This window comes from Colobus angolensis, unplaced genomic scaffold (assembly GCF_000951035.1).
Source record: "Colobus angolensis palliatus isolate OR3802 unplaced genomic scaffold, Cang.pa_1.0 Scaffold533, whole genome shotgun sequence".
Lineage (NCBI taxonomy): Eukaryota > Metazoa > Chordata > Mammalia > Primates > Cercopithecidae > Colobus > Colobus angolensis.
Genome location: NW_012118855.1, coordinates 143,974 through 160,712, shown reverse-complemented (window position 1 = coordinate 160,712; position 16,739 = coordinate 143,974). Strand labels below are relative to the sequence as shown.

The 16,739-nt window shown below is 39.1% G+C and overlaps 1 protein-coding gene across 3 annotated transcripts in view; it reads right to left on the bottom strand.

Annotated features, from left to right (window-relative positions):
* MGA (MGA, MAX dimerization protein) overlaps positions 1-16,739 on the bottom strand; it is a 120,043-nt gene that overhangs the window by 42,011 nt on the left and 61,293 nt on the right. For all 3 annotated transcript variants that reach the window (XM_011961043.1, XM_011961045.1, XM_011961046.1), the window contains exons 8-11: positions 14,502-15,163; positions 12,068-12,416; positions 2,953-3,179; positions 713-898 (exon numbers count right to left, since the gene is read on the bottom strand). In XM_011961043.1, coding sequence (XP_011816433.1) covers positions 713-898; positions 2,953-3,179; positions 12,068-12,416; positions 14,502-15,163 — 1,424 coding nt within the window. The remainder of the gene's footprint in view (positions 1-712; positions 899-2,952; positions 3,180-12,067; positions 12,417-14,501; positions 15,164-16,739) is intronic.

Genomic DNA, 16,739 nt, shown 5'->3' with positions numbered 1-16,739 from the left:
TTCTCGTTCCTCAGCGCCCCAAGTAGCTGGGTTTACAGGCATGCGACACCAGGCCCAGCTAATTTTTTTTTGTATTTTTAGTAAAGACAGGGTTTCACCATATTGGCCAGGCTAGTCTCGAAATCCTGGGCTCAACTGATCCACCTGCCTCAGCGTCCCAAAGTGCTGGGATTAGAGGCATGACCCACGGCGCCCAACCAAGAAAGAATAATACTTGTAATAACCCTAAGGGACATATCATACAATAGGTACACAGAGAAATAAACTGATAAACATGTCACATATAACTTCTCTACCCTGTAGGATAATTAGTAGATTAATTATTCTGATAGTAATGCAAATCTTAACACCAAAAACAGGGAATTAGAAATTGAGGCCAGGCGCGGTGGCTCAAGCCTGTAATCCCAGCACTTTGGGAGGCCGAGACAGGCGGATCACGAGGTCAGCAGATCGAAACCATCCTGGCTAACATGGTGAAATCCCGTCTCTACCAAAAAAAATACAAAAAACTAGCCAGGCAAGGTGGCGGGCGCCTGTAATCCCAGCTACTCAGGAGGCTGAGGCAGGAGAATGGCGTGAACCCGGGAGGCGGAGCTTGCAGTGAGCTGAGATCCGGCCACTGCACTCCAGCCTGGGCGACAGAGCGAGACTCCGTCTCAAAAAAAAAAAAAAAAAAAGAAATTGAAAAGAAATTATGCAACAAGAAACTCACCTTTGCATTACTCTGGTTCTCAGGGCTAGAATGACATAAACTCTGCTGCTGAAATGATGGAGATGGGGAGGAGGAAGAAGATGGTTGTCTCTGGTCCTCTTTTTTTCGCTCATATACTCGAACACGAGCACAAGTCATCATACTTTCAAAGTACAAGTAGACGGGATCTTTGTCCTCTTCCCGAATCTGTAAATTTCATACAACAAAACATTCCATACAATGGGAAAAACTCCCCAAGACCCCAAAACAAAACAAATGTTTTTTTTTTATTACAATAGTTGAAATTTTTTAATGCAAACTTTAAAATCAAACAGCATAAGTACAGTTCATATGCCCTAATCTTAGGACAGTCAGAAAGGATCCAGTTCTCTATCAGGAAACTTCAGATCATACCAGAACAGTGCATTTCAAATTATCTATGATGAAGGATACACTGCTAATTACCAGTCCATCATAGACTGATACTTTAGTAAATACAATAAATTACTAGAAAAACTAAAAACATACAAAATACAAGGTTTTTTTAATATTAGATTCAGTCTAATCAACTTGCTGTAGAAATTTCTAAATATTTACTCTTCTGTTCTATACAGTTGACCTCTGAACAACACAGGTTTGAACTGTGTGGGTCCACTCACATATGGATTTTCTTACACCTCTGTCACCAAGACAGTAAAATCAACCCTTCTTCTTCCTCCTCAGACTACTCTATGTGAAGACAGTGAGTATGAAGACCTTTATGATGATCCACTAATGAACAACATTTTCTTTCCCTTATTATTTTCTTAGTAACATTTTCTTTTCCACAGCTCACTTTATTGTAAGAACATAGTGTATACTATATATAACATACAAATACGTGTTGACTGTTTATGTTATTGGTAAGGCTTCCAGTCAACAGTACATTACTTTTCAGTTTTAGGGGAGCTGAAAGTTACATGCAGAATTTTGACTGCGTGGAGATCAGCGGCCCTAACTCTTGCCTTTTTCAGGTTTTGTTGTTGTTTTTGAGATGGAGTCTTGCTCTGTCATCCAGGCTGGAATGCAGTGGCGCAATCTCAGCTCACCACAACCTCCGCCTCCCAGGTTCAAGCGATTCTCCTGCCTCAGCCTCCCGAGTAGCTGGGATTATAGGCATGAGCCACCACACAGGGCTAATTTTTTGTATTTTTAGTAGAGACAGGGTTTCACCATGCTGGCGAGGCTGGTCTCGAACTCCTGACCTCAGGTGATCTACCCGCCTCAGCCTCCCAAAGTGCTGGGATTACAAGTGTGAGCCGCCGCGCCCAGCCTACCCTTGCCTATTCCATTACAGGCCAGAAACAAACAGTTTTATGCTATAATAGCTCTGCTACAGAGAACATATTCAGTAGCATCGTAGTATAGGATTTTTCTTCAATCTAATGGACTAGTAGGATACATGGATTTGATAATAAGACTTGCTTAAGCCATTAACACAATGAATAACTTCCTACTTTTACCTACCAGTCTTTACAGTCATATTATATCAACTGTTACTTTAAATCTTAAACTTTACTGATATTACTATGCATTTTTAAATTTGCTTTTAAAAGCTTTTTCCTAATGTTTTTCTACTAATAATATATACTGCTTATCTAGACTATTAATATTCTACAATACAGGAGTAGTATCTTTAAAAACTTTTTCCAAGTCATGTAAAAAAGCCCATCTTTTGGCCGGGCGCGGTGGCTCAAGCCTGTAACCCCAGCACTTTAGGAGGCCGAGACGGGCGGATCATGAGGTCAGGAGATCGAGACCATCCTGGCTAACAGTGTGAAACCCCGTCTCTACTAAAAAATACAAAAAACTAGCCGGCGAGGTGGCGGGCGCCTGTAGTCCCAGCTACTCCGGAGGCTGAGGCAGGAGAATGGCGTAAACCCGGGAGGCGGAGCTCGCAGTGAGCTGAGATCCGGCCACTGCACTCCAGTCCAGGCAACAGAGCAAGACTCCGTCTCAAAAAAAAAAAAAAAGCCCATCTTTCTATGACCTTCTTGAAGAGAAGATGGCTGTTTTTTAAAACTACTACTACTCATTTCTACTTTTAAGACATTTTTAAAGTGCCAGCACTAAACTGATTAAACCACAAAGGAAGATGTCTTATAAACATATTACTGAAAGCAAAATGATTCACAAAATATCAACCAAAAATTTGGTTGAAACACATCATCTTTACATGTGACTTTGGTAACTCATAATAAAAGATTAAATTCCAAACTTACCACGGGATTGGGTTTGGGAGTATATGACCGTGCAGATTTAATTCCAGCGAGCGGTTTGCCCTTCACAGTAGGAGATAAAACTTCTGGCTGAGGCAATAACAATGGTTTCATAGGCTCAATGACAGAAGGTGTGGGGATATAAACTGGTTCTGGATCTACTTCACCTTCTACTTTTACCCATAATGGGTAATGTCGAACAGGCTGTTCAGGCTCTGTTTCACATATAGCTTAACAAAAAAGAAGGGTAAGATTTTAGGTGCTTTTGGCAACAAATGATCAATGCTGAGGCACTGACAAAACAAAATATGCTCCCTCACAAAAGGCAGTAACTCGTTAAAACAATCAAGTAGATACACCCCCTCAAAAAAAGGGCATTTAGTTGCATTCATATACTTTAATTTATTCATCTATAAATATTTGTTGAACACCAGCTATCAACCAGATACTGTTTTAGGTGCTAGAATGAACACAGCTATGAATAAAACAAAGTTCTTGCCCTCAGAGTTTAAAATAAAGTAGGAGAAGACAAACCCATAAATATATAGTATCAAGTAATGGTAAGCCATGTAGAAAAACAGTGCAAGGTAATTAAGGAATGAAGAATTAAAAGGGGGATGCTATTATATTTAGCAGAGTCAGAGAAGATCTTACTAAAAAAAAACTTTTTTTTTTTTTTTTTTGAGACAGTCTTGTTCTGTCACCCAGGGTGGAGTGCAGTGGCGCGATCTTGGCTCACGGCAACCTCTGCCTCCCAGGTGCAGGAGATTCTCATGCCTCAGCCACCTGAGTAGCTGAGATTACAGGCATACGCCACTACATCTGGCTAATTTTTATATTTTAGTAGAGATGGGGTTTTGTCATGTTGGCCAGGCTGGTCTCAAACTCCTGGCCTTAAGTGATCCGCCGCCCATCTTGGCCTCCCAAAGTGCCAGATAATAGTTGTGAGCCACCAATATTCATTTATGCATTCAAATATTTGAATTTCTACTACGTATCAGACTTTGCAGATACAACAATGAATAAAACTGACAAAAATCCTTGCCCTCAGGTAGCTTTTGGGGGAAGTAAGATGAGACAGGCAATATGACGAATAAGGAAAATGTGTTGGAATATGGTTAGGTCCTTAAGAGGAAAAACAGGAAAGGAAACAGGTAGCAGCATGTGTAGTAAGTATATACAAGTATGTCTTTTGAGGTTTGCCCTCCCAGCGAAAGTGGTATTAAGAGGTTCTACCACACATTTAGTAAAAACTTTCTTATTCAGTGTAGTTAATTATTTTATACACATATTAATTATAAGACAAAAACAAAAGCACCTTTAGGGCAAGCAAGACGTCTTGGACTTCTATCAATAATCTTTTAAGGATTTTCTAAGCCTCCATAAACTAAGCATTATATTAAGCAAAGGTCCCTTTTCATCTTTTCTTTTTGAAATAATAGCTACAAAATACACAGTACTTCAAAAAAAAAAAAAACACACACACAAAAACCTCTTAAGATGCCAAGAATGATTATTCGTATTTCTCTTAATCTCTCACAGGCAATCAAAGACAATTTTAAAATTTCAACTGTGAATTAGTAGGAAATGGTTAATCTGTCACCAGAATGGGAAAAAATGAGAAATGGAGCTTCCAATAAATAGGGGAGTTCATAAAAGGAGCTAGCTGAGAGGGGTAGAGTTCAGTTCTGTTTACGAGATGTCTTAAATTGGACGGACAACAACATACTAAAAATAGGGTAGGGAGCCAGGTGCAGTAGCTCACACCTATAATCCCAATACAGAAGCCAAGGTGGGAGGATCTCTTGAGGCCAGGAGTCCAAAACCAGACTGGGCAACATAGCAAGACCCTGTCTCTACAGAATATAAAAAGCTTTAGCTGGGCATGGTGGCATGTAACTGTAGTCCTAGCTACTCCAGAGGCTAAGATGGAAGGATCGCTCGAGCCAGGGAGATCAATGATACAGTTAACTATGATCAAGACACAAGCACTCTAGCCTGGGTGACAGAACAAGACCCTCTCTCTCAAAAATATATGTAAATAAATAAAATAGCATGGGAATTAAAAATCAGGACTATCATTGGCAGAGACTAGTAGAATTGAAGCCATGAAAACAGACTCCTCACAAAGGCAAGAACAAGATACTGATCCCTCACACTCACTGGCCCACTGTTCACTTGATTCCTTTTCACAGCCTGGGATTCAAGATACAGCACCTCTTCATTCCCCCTTATAATGACACTAGAGATTCCCCTACTCTTTCCCTGAAACTCAGGAAAAAACAGAACAACACTCAGCAGGAAAAGGAATTAAGGGAAGAACCTCAGTAGCACATATTTATTGACAGGAACCAAGAATGGAAATCAGTTTTAACAAAGAAATGGTCTCATTTCTACTGAAATGCCTCCTAATATATATTACCTTCCCCAAGTCCCCTAGCTTTATCACTCTGTCTTCTGGCTTCTCAGTAAGCCTTTTGTTGATGACACTTAAAACATTACAGGAATTTAGTTACTTGTGGGACTTAAAATTACAATAAACATGTATCTTTTCACCACACACTTGTTTTATCAAATTTACAGTAACCTCTGAGACAGATGGATTTGTTTTAATTGCCTTATCCCACCTCCTCACTCTTAGAAGTGTCCATAGTAGTTGCACCATAAATGAATAGCATTACACTTAGAAGACCTACAACAACTGCCATGCTAATACAGCACACTAACGCACCATGCTCCTCTTCCTCTGATTTCTGTAGGCATCTTGAGTATCTTTATAATGAAATATAACATTTATTTAAAAAGTACATAAACATACAGCTCAATACATATTAAGAACTATACATCCACATAAACACAAGAAATAGAACAGTGCTATCAATTCCAGAACCCTTTCTCAATCAGTCCCTCCCCTTCCTATAAAAACAGGATTCACTTAATGATAGCTAGTTATTTAAATTAAAAATGTTGAATTGTTATCAATTTAAATATATTAATTCATTAATATAAATTATCTCATTTAATCTGTTATATGGAAAATTACACAAATATTCATATCTAAATCAAATTTCTATCTCTAATCCCTAATATGTATTTTATACATATGGACATATTTACTAATTACAACATATGATGTCACCATAATTTAGAACATTAATTTTTCTTTTTTTTTTTTTTTTGAGACAGGGTCTCACTCTGTCATCCAGACTGCAGTGCAGTGGCATGATTTCAGTTCACTGCAACCTCTGCCTCCCAGGCTCAAGTGATCCTCCCACCTCAGCCGGGAGCAGCTCGGACTACAGGTGCATGCCACCACACCAGGCTAATTTTTTGTATTTTTGGTAGAGACCAGGTTTCGCCATGTTGCCCAGGCTGGTCATGGACTCCTGAGCTCAGATGATTCACCAGTCTCAGCCTCCGGAAGTGCTGGGATTGCAGGCATGAGCCACCATGCATGGCCAGGTACATTCTTTATCGAAGTTGTTTGAACTACTCTAAGTCCTTTGTTTTTCATAAAAATTTTAGAAACTTGCCAATTTCTATCCCCCAGAAGCCTATTAAGATTTCGATTGGAATAGCATCTGCAGATCTACAGGCCAATTTGTGAAAAGTATTTTACCAAGAGTGTCTTCTGATAAATGAAAACAATGTATTTTTCCATTTATTTAGGCCTCTTAAAATCACTCTCAGCAATGTCTTGTAGATTTTAGTATATAGGTTTTAGGCATCTTTTATCAAAGTTATCCTTAAGTGTCTCTTCTCTTTGGATGCTATTTTAAATGTTTTTTTTTTTTTAATCTCAATTTATCTCAATTTCCAATTGTTCACTGTTTACATGCACAAACATGGTGCATACTGATAATGTATGCTGCAACCTCATTAAAATGACTTACAGTTCTAGTAGCTTGTTTTGTAGATTCCCTAGGATTTTCCTATCCACGAATAAAGCCAATTTTTACTTCCTCCTTTCCAATCTGGATACCTCTTTCTTTATCATGCCTTACTGCATCGGCTAGGACCTCCTGTGTATAAAGTTAAACAAAAGTGGTAAAAGTGGGCATTCTTTGGGAATGCTCCAGTCTTTGGGAGAGAACAATAAGTCTTTTATCATTAATATGTCAATTGTAATATTTTTCAAAGATTCTTTTATCCAGTTGAGAAAATTCCTTTCTATTCCTAGAGTGCTGAGAATTTTTACCAGAAACGAATTTTGTCAATCTTTCAAAAATCTCTCTTAATCAGGTGGAGTTTGAACACACCAGAAATTTGTCATTGCCACCTCAACCAAAAATAGCATCAGCAATGTAAAAATCCCAAAACATCTTATTGATGCTCACTTCAAGAAGCAGCTACAGAAGCCCAGATACCAGGAAGGTGAGATCTCTGACACAGAAAAAGAGAACTACAAGACTACAGAGCAGTGCAAGATTGATGAGAAAGTTGTGGACTCACAAATTGTACAAAAAAATCAAAGCTATTCCTCAGCTCCAGGGCTACCTGCGATCTGTGTTTGTCCTGACAAATGGTGTTTGTCACAAACTGGTGTTTTAAATTTCTTAAGAACCTAATTATATAATACTACATATATCTATACTACATATATATACTATAGTGTGATAGATCGATCTTGAGATGATTATATGGTCTTATTTTTAAATCCATTGTAATGACAAAGTATAATGATTGATTTTTCGAATGTTAAACAAATCCCACACTTCTAGGATATACGCCACTTAGCCATGATGCAGTATCCTTTAAATATATTGTTGGATTTGAGTTGCTAAACTTTTATTTAGAAATTTTACATCTATGTTCATAAGGGTTATCAGTCTACAGTTTTCTTATAAAGTTTTTTTATGGACTGAATATCAGGGTAATGCTAGTCTCACAAGATGATACCATTTTATTATGGAAGACTGTATCAAATGGGATTTAGTCTTTAATGTTTTGTAGAATTCAACAGTGAAGCAACTCAGACCAGAATTATTATTGCAGTGTTTTCCACTACAAGTTCAATTCTTGAATAAGTATAAGGCTAAACAGTCATTTATTTCTTCTTGAGTGAGTTTGGTAACTTGTGTCTTTTAAAGAGTCTCTCCATTTCATTTGAGTTGTCCAATTTACTGTCATAAAGTTGTTCACAATATTGCCATATCATCCTTTCAATGTCTGAAGTCACCTTTCATTCCTAATATTGGTAATTAGTATATTCTCTTTATTCCTCAGTCTGGCTACAAGTACCAATTTTATTGATTTTTTCTTTATATAGTTAATTTATAGGTATATAAAGTGGGCTAAGAAAACAGAAATGTCAGGTTTTATTCTTTCCCTTGGTACTACCCACAACAGCTAGGCACAGTACCACTGCACGGCCAGCAGTAATTTTTGACAAACTAAAGGATAACCAGGTGATAAAAGTAAAGGCCAAATGGGTCTACAACAAGGAGGCAGAATTAAAATTTCAGAAATTATAACCTTACAAGGCAGAAAAAGCATGAGAACTTGGCAGTACCCTACAACTCACTTAGTATCTTTATGACCTTGGAGAACAAGTCACTAAGTACTCAGTTAGCTCATTTGTAAAACGGAGAATGAAGCCTCCTTATCATATAAGGTTGCAGGTTTAAATGATAGAACCCTCACAGAGTGTCATGCATAAGAGGGTCCAATAATGTTACCCATCTTTTTTTCAGCAATGGATTGAACCATTACAAAAAAAAATGTTAAGTCTGTTACAATGACAAAAAAAAGTATTAAATGCCAAGATTTTATGCATTGAGAATACTGATTTTTTAATTTATATATTAACTATATAACAAAAACACAAAAAAAATTAAAACTGTGCTAAAGAATATAAAAAGAAACAAGTCTTCCATCATACCCAGTGTTGCAGTGACCACAAGTGACTACTTTTAACTATTTATGTTTATTTTTAGTGGTTACACTCAGTCATTCTAAATAAAATGCTTATACCTCAATTTCACAACTTACTTCTTTTCCCCTCAGTTTCCACCTATCTTTTTGGAAAACATACTAAAGGATTTCAACTTTTCCAACTTTTATATTTCTCCTTTGTCCATTTTTGGTATCGGCAACATGTTTACCTCTAAGAACTCTTTCCTATTTCTACTCCTTTTACGTTATCAGTTGTTAACAAAAATAGCATCCCTCCTTTTTCATCCTTCCCTAACAGCACAAGAAAACTGATGGCTCCTAGATAGGGAATAGCAAGCTTTGCTTTTTATAATGAACTGTACCAGTAAGAAAACCAAAAAATACTTTGATAATTGGCTATCGGTGTTTAATTATAGTCAAGGATAGGACAAAGGATGAAGACAATAATCAAAAAGCAGTAAAGCCTAACAGGTAAGCAGTATTCCTGCTTATGTGGGCTTTTGTATCTTATTTTTGTTGCTTTGAAATGGAAATGCGTTGTCTTAAGCATAAGAAGGGAGTAAACTCAGTAAGGAGATATGGATAGAACTAAACTAATAAATCTACCCTATGCTACATTTTAAACCTTTGAATTCTTATTTACACGAACATCATTTAGGTATATAAATACACTATATCTCACTTAAATGCTAAAATAGAAATAAGAATAGGATGGCACTGGTCACAAAACAGGAGAGGCCAGACAGAGATCCAGGCATTAATATATTTTAATTTATTATATTACAGGTGACATTTTAATTCAGTAGGAAAAGTATATTTCTCAGTAAGTGATGGTACAACTGGCTAGGCATTTGGGGGAAATGTGATTCCCTACTACAAATCTCACATAAAATAAATTCAGATATATTAACAACTTATTTTTTTAGTCCAAAAAAAGTACTAGAAGAAATATAATTAAATATTTTTATAATCTCAAGGTAGAGAAAGACTTTCTACACAAGACTTCAAAGACAGAAACCAAGCACTTTGGGAGGCCGATGTGGGCGGATCATAAAGTGAGGAGTTCAAGACCAGCCTGGCCAATATGTGAAACTCCATCTCTACGAAAAATATAAAAATTAGTAAGGTGTGGTGGCGCACGCCTATAGTCCCAGCTACTTGGGAGGCTGAGGCAGAAGAACTGCTTGAACCCGGGACAGCGGAGGTTGCAGTGAGCCGAGATCGTGCCACTGCACTCCAGAGAGACTCTGTCTCCAAAAAAAAAAGGACAGAAACCATAAAGAGACTGCCAAGTTTAACTATCACTGTTTTTTTCCACTGGGGGTGGTGGGCAATGGGGGAGGGAACTTTGAACAAAATGAAAATGTAAATTACGGCCGGGCACAGTGGCTCAAGCCTGTAATCCCAGCACTTTGGGAGGCTGAGACGGGCGGATCACGAGGTCAGGAGATCGAGACCATCCCTGCTAACCCAGTGAAACCCCGTCTCTACTAAAAAATACAAAAAACTAGCCGGGCGAGGTGGCTGGCGCCTGTAGTCCCAGCTACTCGGGAGGCTGAGGCAGGAGAATGGCGTGAACCTGGGGAGGTGGAGCTTGCAGTGAGCTGAGATCTGGCCACTGCACTCCAGCCTGGACAGAGCGAGACTCCGTCTCAAAAAAAAAAAAAGAAAATGTAAATTACAAAATTACAACCTAGAAAAAATAAAGCTTCTGCAAACTAAAGGAAAAAAACATACTCCAAAAAAAGTTAGCAAAGAATTCAAAAAGGCAATTTACAGAAAAAAAGTTTATGATAAATGGTCAATAAACCTATCACAGAAGAAATACAAATCTAAAACAATATCAATTTCTGCCTATCCATATGACAGTTTTAAAAGTTTTAAAATATTCGGTGTTAGAAAACTGAGTACAGTGGCTCATGCCTATAATCCTAGCACTTTAGGAAGCTGAGGCAGGAAGACTGCCTAAGCTCAGGAGTTCATAGACCAGCCTAGGCAACATGGTGAAACCCCGTCTCTACTAAAATACAAAAAAATTAGCTGGGCACCTATAATCGCAGCTACTCAGGAGACTGGGGCAGGAGAATCACTTGAATCCAGGAGGCGGAGGATGCAGTGACCTGCGATCATGCCACTGCACTCCAGCCTGGGCAACAGAGCAAGACTCTGTCTCAAAAAAAAAAAAAAAAAAGAGAGAGAACAGAAAACTGGCACCAGCCAGTATCCAACTACTGGCATACGTCTAAAGTTGGTACAACTCTAATGACATTCACAAATGTTTAACATGTACACACTGTCACAACAATTCCACTTTTAATAGCCTATCCTGAACATGGCTGTTCATCACCATACAGTTTATAATAAAGAAAACCCAAAAAGGCTAACTATCCAACCAAAGGGATTATAACAACATGAAGCCATTAAAACTAACATTATAAATTAGATCTACAATTGTTGACGTGGAAAGCAGAACATGACCTTATGATGGAACATACACTGAAATATTAACCATCATCTCTGATCGAAATGAGTACAGAGCAACAGGAAATATAAATATAAATTGCCAAAAAAGGAGTATTAATCCCCTGATAAACTAAGAAAACTGTTTCAATTATATGGTAAAATCATCAACACATTTGAACAAAATACAAAGATATAACAAATGAAAAAAATCAATAATGAAATAATATATAACTTGGGTCTACATCTACATCATATTTTATCCTCTCCCACCAAAAAAACCCCCAATTTTCAACACAGTGCATGGTGTTCAGCTTCACCACACTCCTATTTTGTCCCCAAATCTTCAACCATGACCAGAGGGTCTTTTTGCAAACTTCTCCTTTTAGAAAACATGATGCATTATATGGATCATCTGTAGTCTTTCCAAGGAACACACGTGTGTCTGTGTGTGTGCGCATATGCACACAATCCAGAAAATGGAAGAAACTCAAAGGTCAAGGGCATTTTAGAAAACCAAGTAACAGTATGATTTAAATTTAGCACAAAAAAGCAATTTTCAGAGAACAATTCAACCTAAAAAAGGGGTGTGTGTGTGTGTGCATCTAGACAGCCAGTCAGAAAGAGCATGTAAGGATAATAAGAAGTCTCAAAGCTCTTATTGGATAATTTATCAGGATTAAGGTAAATTGTATTATTCTAAAATAACAATACTTTTCCAAAAACTGATATGGCACAGTTTTAACTCTCAATGAATACTCACTGTATTCTAGCTTCTTTCTCTTCTTTTTCTCTTTCAACTGTTCCTCCTCCTCCCTGATTCCTTCTTCTTCTTCCCTTGCTTCCTCTCCCAGAGTATCATAAAAAACTGGATCTCGATGATGAGCAGCCTTCCTCTGAAAATGCTTAGTTTTGGATCCTCCTTTAACAAGTACAACTTTTCTTTTCAAACAAGTACAACCAAACATGCAGTCTGGTCGGCGGCAGTGAGCAGGTTGGCGCTTCTCCAAAGCTAGACTGGAACATACACAACCCAGTCGACAGAAGTCATTGTTGCAGGGAGGGGCTCGTTTCCTTATAATTGTGTGGATAGGTTTAGTTTTGAGGGATGCCTAAAGTCAAAGTAGAAAATTGTAATTCCACTAAACCATTCCCCCACACCACCAACAATTTATGGTCATATACTGGACTAAATTACTCTCTGACTTTAAGTACTAACAGCACAGGATTAATGCCGATTCAAAGGACAGAACATGAATATAACCAGGGCTCTAAACAATCTGCCATTCTAATGCTTAGTACAGACAATTATCAGCAAAACGATCAAGGATGGATTTATTTTCAATATAAATTATACATAATGTTCTAAGGCAAAGATTAACAAAGGATGAGACCCATGGGCCAAATCTAGCCTGTGTCATAAAGTTTCACTGGAATGCAGCCAGGCTAATTCATACACATACCATCTGAAGAACTACAACAGCAGAGTTCGGTAACTGCTAGAGAGTGTATGGTCTGCAAAGCCTTAAATATTTACTATTTGGCCCTTTACCAGAAAAAGTTTGCTGGTCCCTATTCTAAGGTAATTAATAAAAAAAGAATAGGACAATACATAAATAAAAGTCTTTATGAAGGATTAATAACAAATAAAACAATCTGCATTTAGTTCCAACATCTGATGATCTTTAGTTCCAGAATTCAGTCACAGAATTACAAAATGGAAAGTAAAAAAATTAATGGAAAAGCCAGGCACAGTAGCTCACACTTGTAATCCTAGTACTTTGGGAGACCGAGGAAGGCAGACAGCTTGAGCCCAGGAGTTTGAGACCATCCTGGATAACATGGCAAAACCCAGTTTGTATTTTTAATATAATAAAAAAATTAGGCTGGGCGCGGTGGCTCAAGCCTGTAACCCAGCACTTTGGGAGGCCAAGACGGGCAGATCACAAGGTCGAGGAGATCGAGACCATCCTGGCTAACCCGGTGAAACCCTGTCTCGACTAAAAAATACAAAAAACTAGCCGGGTGAGGTGGCGGGCGCCTATAGTCCCAGCTACTCGGGAGGCTGAGGCAGGAGAATGGTGTGAACCCGAAAGGCGGAGCTTGCAGTGAGCTGAGATCCAGCCACTGCACTCCAGTTTGGGTGACAGAGCGAGACTCCGTCTCAAAAAAAAAAAAAAAATTAGCCTGGCATGGTGGTGCGCACCTATATGCCCCAGCTACTCAGGAGGCTGAGGTGGGAGGATCGCAGTAAGCTGTGATCATGCCACTGAATTCCAGCCTGGGTAACAAGAGTGAGACACTGTCAAATAAATAAATAAGTAAATAAGCTGTGGTATCATTTCACATGCATCAGAGGCTGCTAAGATAGGTATATCATCAACAGATCAAAAATTCCTTCCTGCATCCCTTGCCATAAAACTCTTAAAATATAAAAATAATAAATAAGTGAAAAAGTATTAATACAAAATTTCACAAAAGATAAAAGGTTTTTCTCCGTAGGTTTTTAATTTTGAATTTCCTGGGATTTAGTATCTTTTAAAAGCATAATTTTCAGGCCAGGCATGGTGACTCATTCCTGTAATCCCAGCACTTTGGGAGGCGAGACAGGTGGATCACCTAAGGTCAGGAGCTCGACACCAGTCTAGCTAACATGGCAAAAACCCGTCTCTACTAAAAACACAAAAATTAGCCAGGTGCAGTGGCATGTGTCTATAGTACCAGCTACTCGCGAGGCTGAGGCAGGAGAATTATTTGAACCCAGGAGGCAGAGGTTGCAGTGAGCTGAGATCCTGCCACTGCACTCCAGCCTGGGCAATAGAGCAAGACTCCATCTCCAAAAAAAGAAAGAAAAAGCACGATCTTCAAAGTTGTTTTAACAAGATCAGCAAATGTACTAGCCCATATGTTGGAAAATGAAATTAAGAGATTTTCAGAACGATCAGCCTTTAGACAGCACAGAGGTTATTCAAAAGTACAATTGTACTGTCTCCCTCTGCTGGCAGGAGGAATCTACACCTGAGTGTCTGGTTGGTAAAGAACAAACGGGGAAGACGTAGCCTTAGTTCCCATTAAGGTTCTAAATGCTAAAAACTAGCTGATCATCCTGCCAAAAACTACCGTTCCCATGTCCCCTCACTAACCTCACTCATTCTAGCGAAGTACTAATATACCTCCAGAAAACAGCAGCTACTTACTTGAGCTGTAAGTAGAGTTGTTAAGGATACATCTGCTCGCTCTTCTGTGATATACGTCCTCGGTTTTCCTTCCCAAAGTGCACAGTCTTCCAGGTCCATTAGCTTCACCTGAGATTTAGACAAGCCTGGAGGACGACTTCCCTGTTGCTGTTGCTGCTGCTGCTGCTGTGCCTGCCGCAAACTAATCTGCTTTGGAAACACATTTTCATCTAAAGTTGGCATAACAAAGTTATTCGCCTGATTTTCTGAGATGACGCCTGAAGAATTCTTGGTAACCTTATCTCCCAGAATCATATGAGAGTATTTCTGCTTTGGTGAAACAGGGTATGGTAAAATGGACTTATAAGATGATTTAGTTCGGCCACTGAAAGTTGCCTGTCTGTTTTGAGACTTTGCCTTTCGAGAGGCAGGGGGTACAGAATGAGGTTTCAAAGAGTAAGAGGTAGAAGGGGAAATAGTAGATTGCTTCTTTAGTACACTATCAAGTGTTCGTACATAGCTGGTACTCTTAGTGGGAAGCTGGTACACCACAGGAGATGTGGGAGCATTAGAAGAGAAACCCATGCTTGTTTCCATCAGCTTGCCTTCATTTTCCAAGTATTCATCTAGCTTATCACTACAGAAAGCAGAACGATTTTTCAGTGAACTTTCTGAATTTCCACCTAGAAATAAGAAAACACAAAATGCTTAAAGAAATCTAGGGCAGATTTATGAATCTCCACAAAAACACTAAAAAGGCCAACAATATTGAGCTACAAAATACCGAATCTTCTAAACTATCCCTTAGCGGGCACAGTGACTCACACTTATAATCCCAGCACTTTGGCAGGAAGAAGCAAAAGGATCACTAGAGGCCAAGAGTTCAAGATTAGCCTAAGCAACATAGCGAGGACCCTGTCTCTAAAAAGTTTTTTAAATTTTTTTTAAATAAATACATTAATAAATAAACCATCCCTCCTCAGAAAGAAAAGATAAATAAAACCAAGTGAAGAGAATGAGTCTCAGATACTACTGACATTAAATCTATTCTCTAGTCTTGGGCACTAAAAACATTAAAATCCTTGCCGGGCACGGTGGCTCACACCTGTAATCCCAGCACTTTGGGAGGCCAAGGCAGGCAGATCACGAGGTCAGGAGATCGAGACCATCCTGGCTAACACGGTGAAACCCGTCTCACTAAAAATACAAAAAAATTAGCCGGGCATGGTGCCTGGCGCCTGTAGTCCCAGCTACTCAGGAGGCTGAGGCAGAAAAATGATGCGAACCCAGGAGGCGGAGTTTGCAGTGAGCCGAGATCGCACCACTGCACCCCAGCCTGGGCAATAGAGCAAGACTCTGTCTCAAACAAACAAAAAATTAAAATCCATTCTCTACAATTATGTCTTACCCTAAAATTATCACATTATATTATGTATTGAGGCACTACTTTTTACAAAGTGCTAACAATGTATTTAACCTAAGAATCATCAATCTCTGACAATCTTTGACCTGATTAAAGAGACCAAAGATAAGTAAAAACATAACAGGGAGTCTGTGTGTCGTGGCTTACTCCTGCAATCCCAGCACTTTGGGAGGCCGAGGCAGGCAGATCACCTGAGGTCAGGAGTTCGAGACCAGCCTGACCAACATGGAGAAAACCGTTATCTACTAAAAATACAAAATTAGCTGAGCATGGTGGCACATGCCTCTAATCCCAGATACTCAGGAGGCTAAGGTAGGAGAATCACTTGAACCCGGGAGGCAGAGGTTGTGGTGAACCGAGATCACACCATTGCACTCCAACCTGGGCACAAAAGTGAAACTCCATCTCCAAAAAAAAAAAAAAAACACCACATAACAGGGAAAAAAAAAGAAATCAAAGCAGGCCTCAATAGAATGCCAAAAGATTATCTGTAATAGTGAGGTTGGGTACAGGGGCTCATGCCTATAATCCTGGCACTTAGTGAGGCCAAGGCAGGTGGATTTCTTGAGCTCAGGAGTTTAAGACCAGGCTGGGCAACATGGCAAACCCCAGCTCTACAAAAACTTAGCCAGGCATGGGGGCGCACACCTGTGCTCACAGCTATTCTGGAGGCTGAGCAGGGAGAATCACCTGAACCCAGGAGGTCAAGGCTTCAGTGAGCTGAGACTGGACCACTGCACTCCAACCTGGGCGATGGATCAAGACCCCATCCTTAAAAAGCGAGGGAGAGAGAATGGAATGCCTGTAGTGTTGATACAAAACATTAGAGAAGAAGG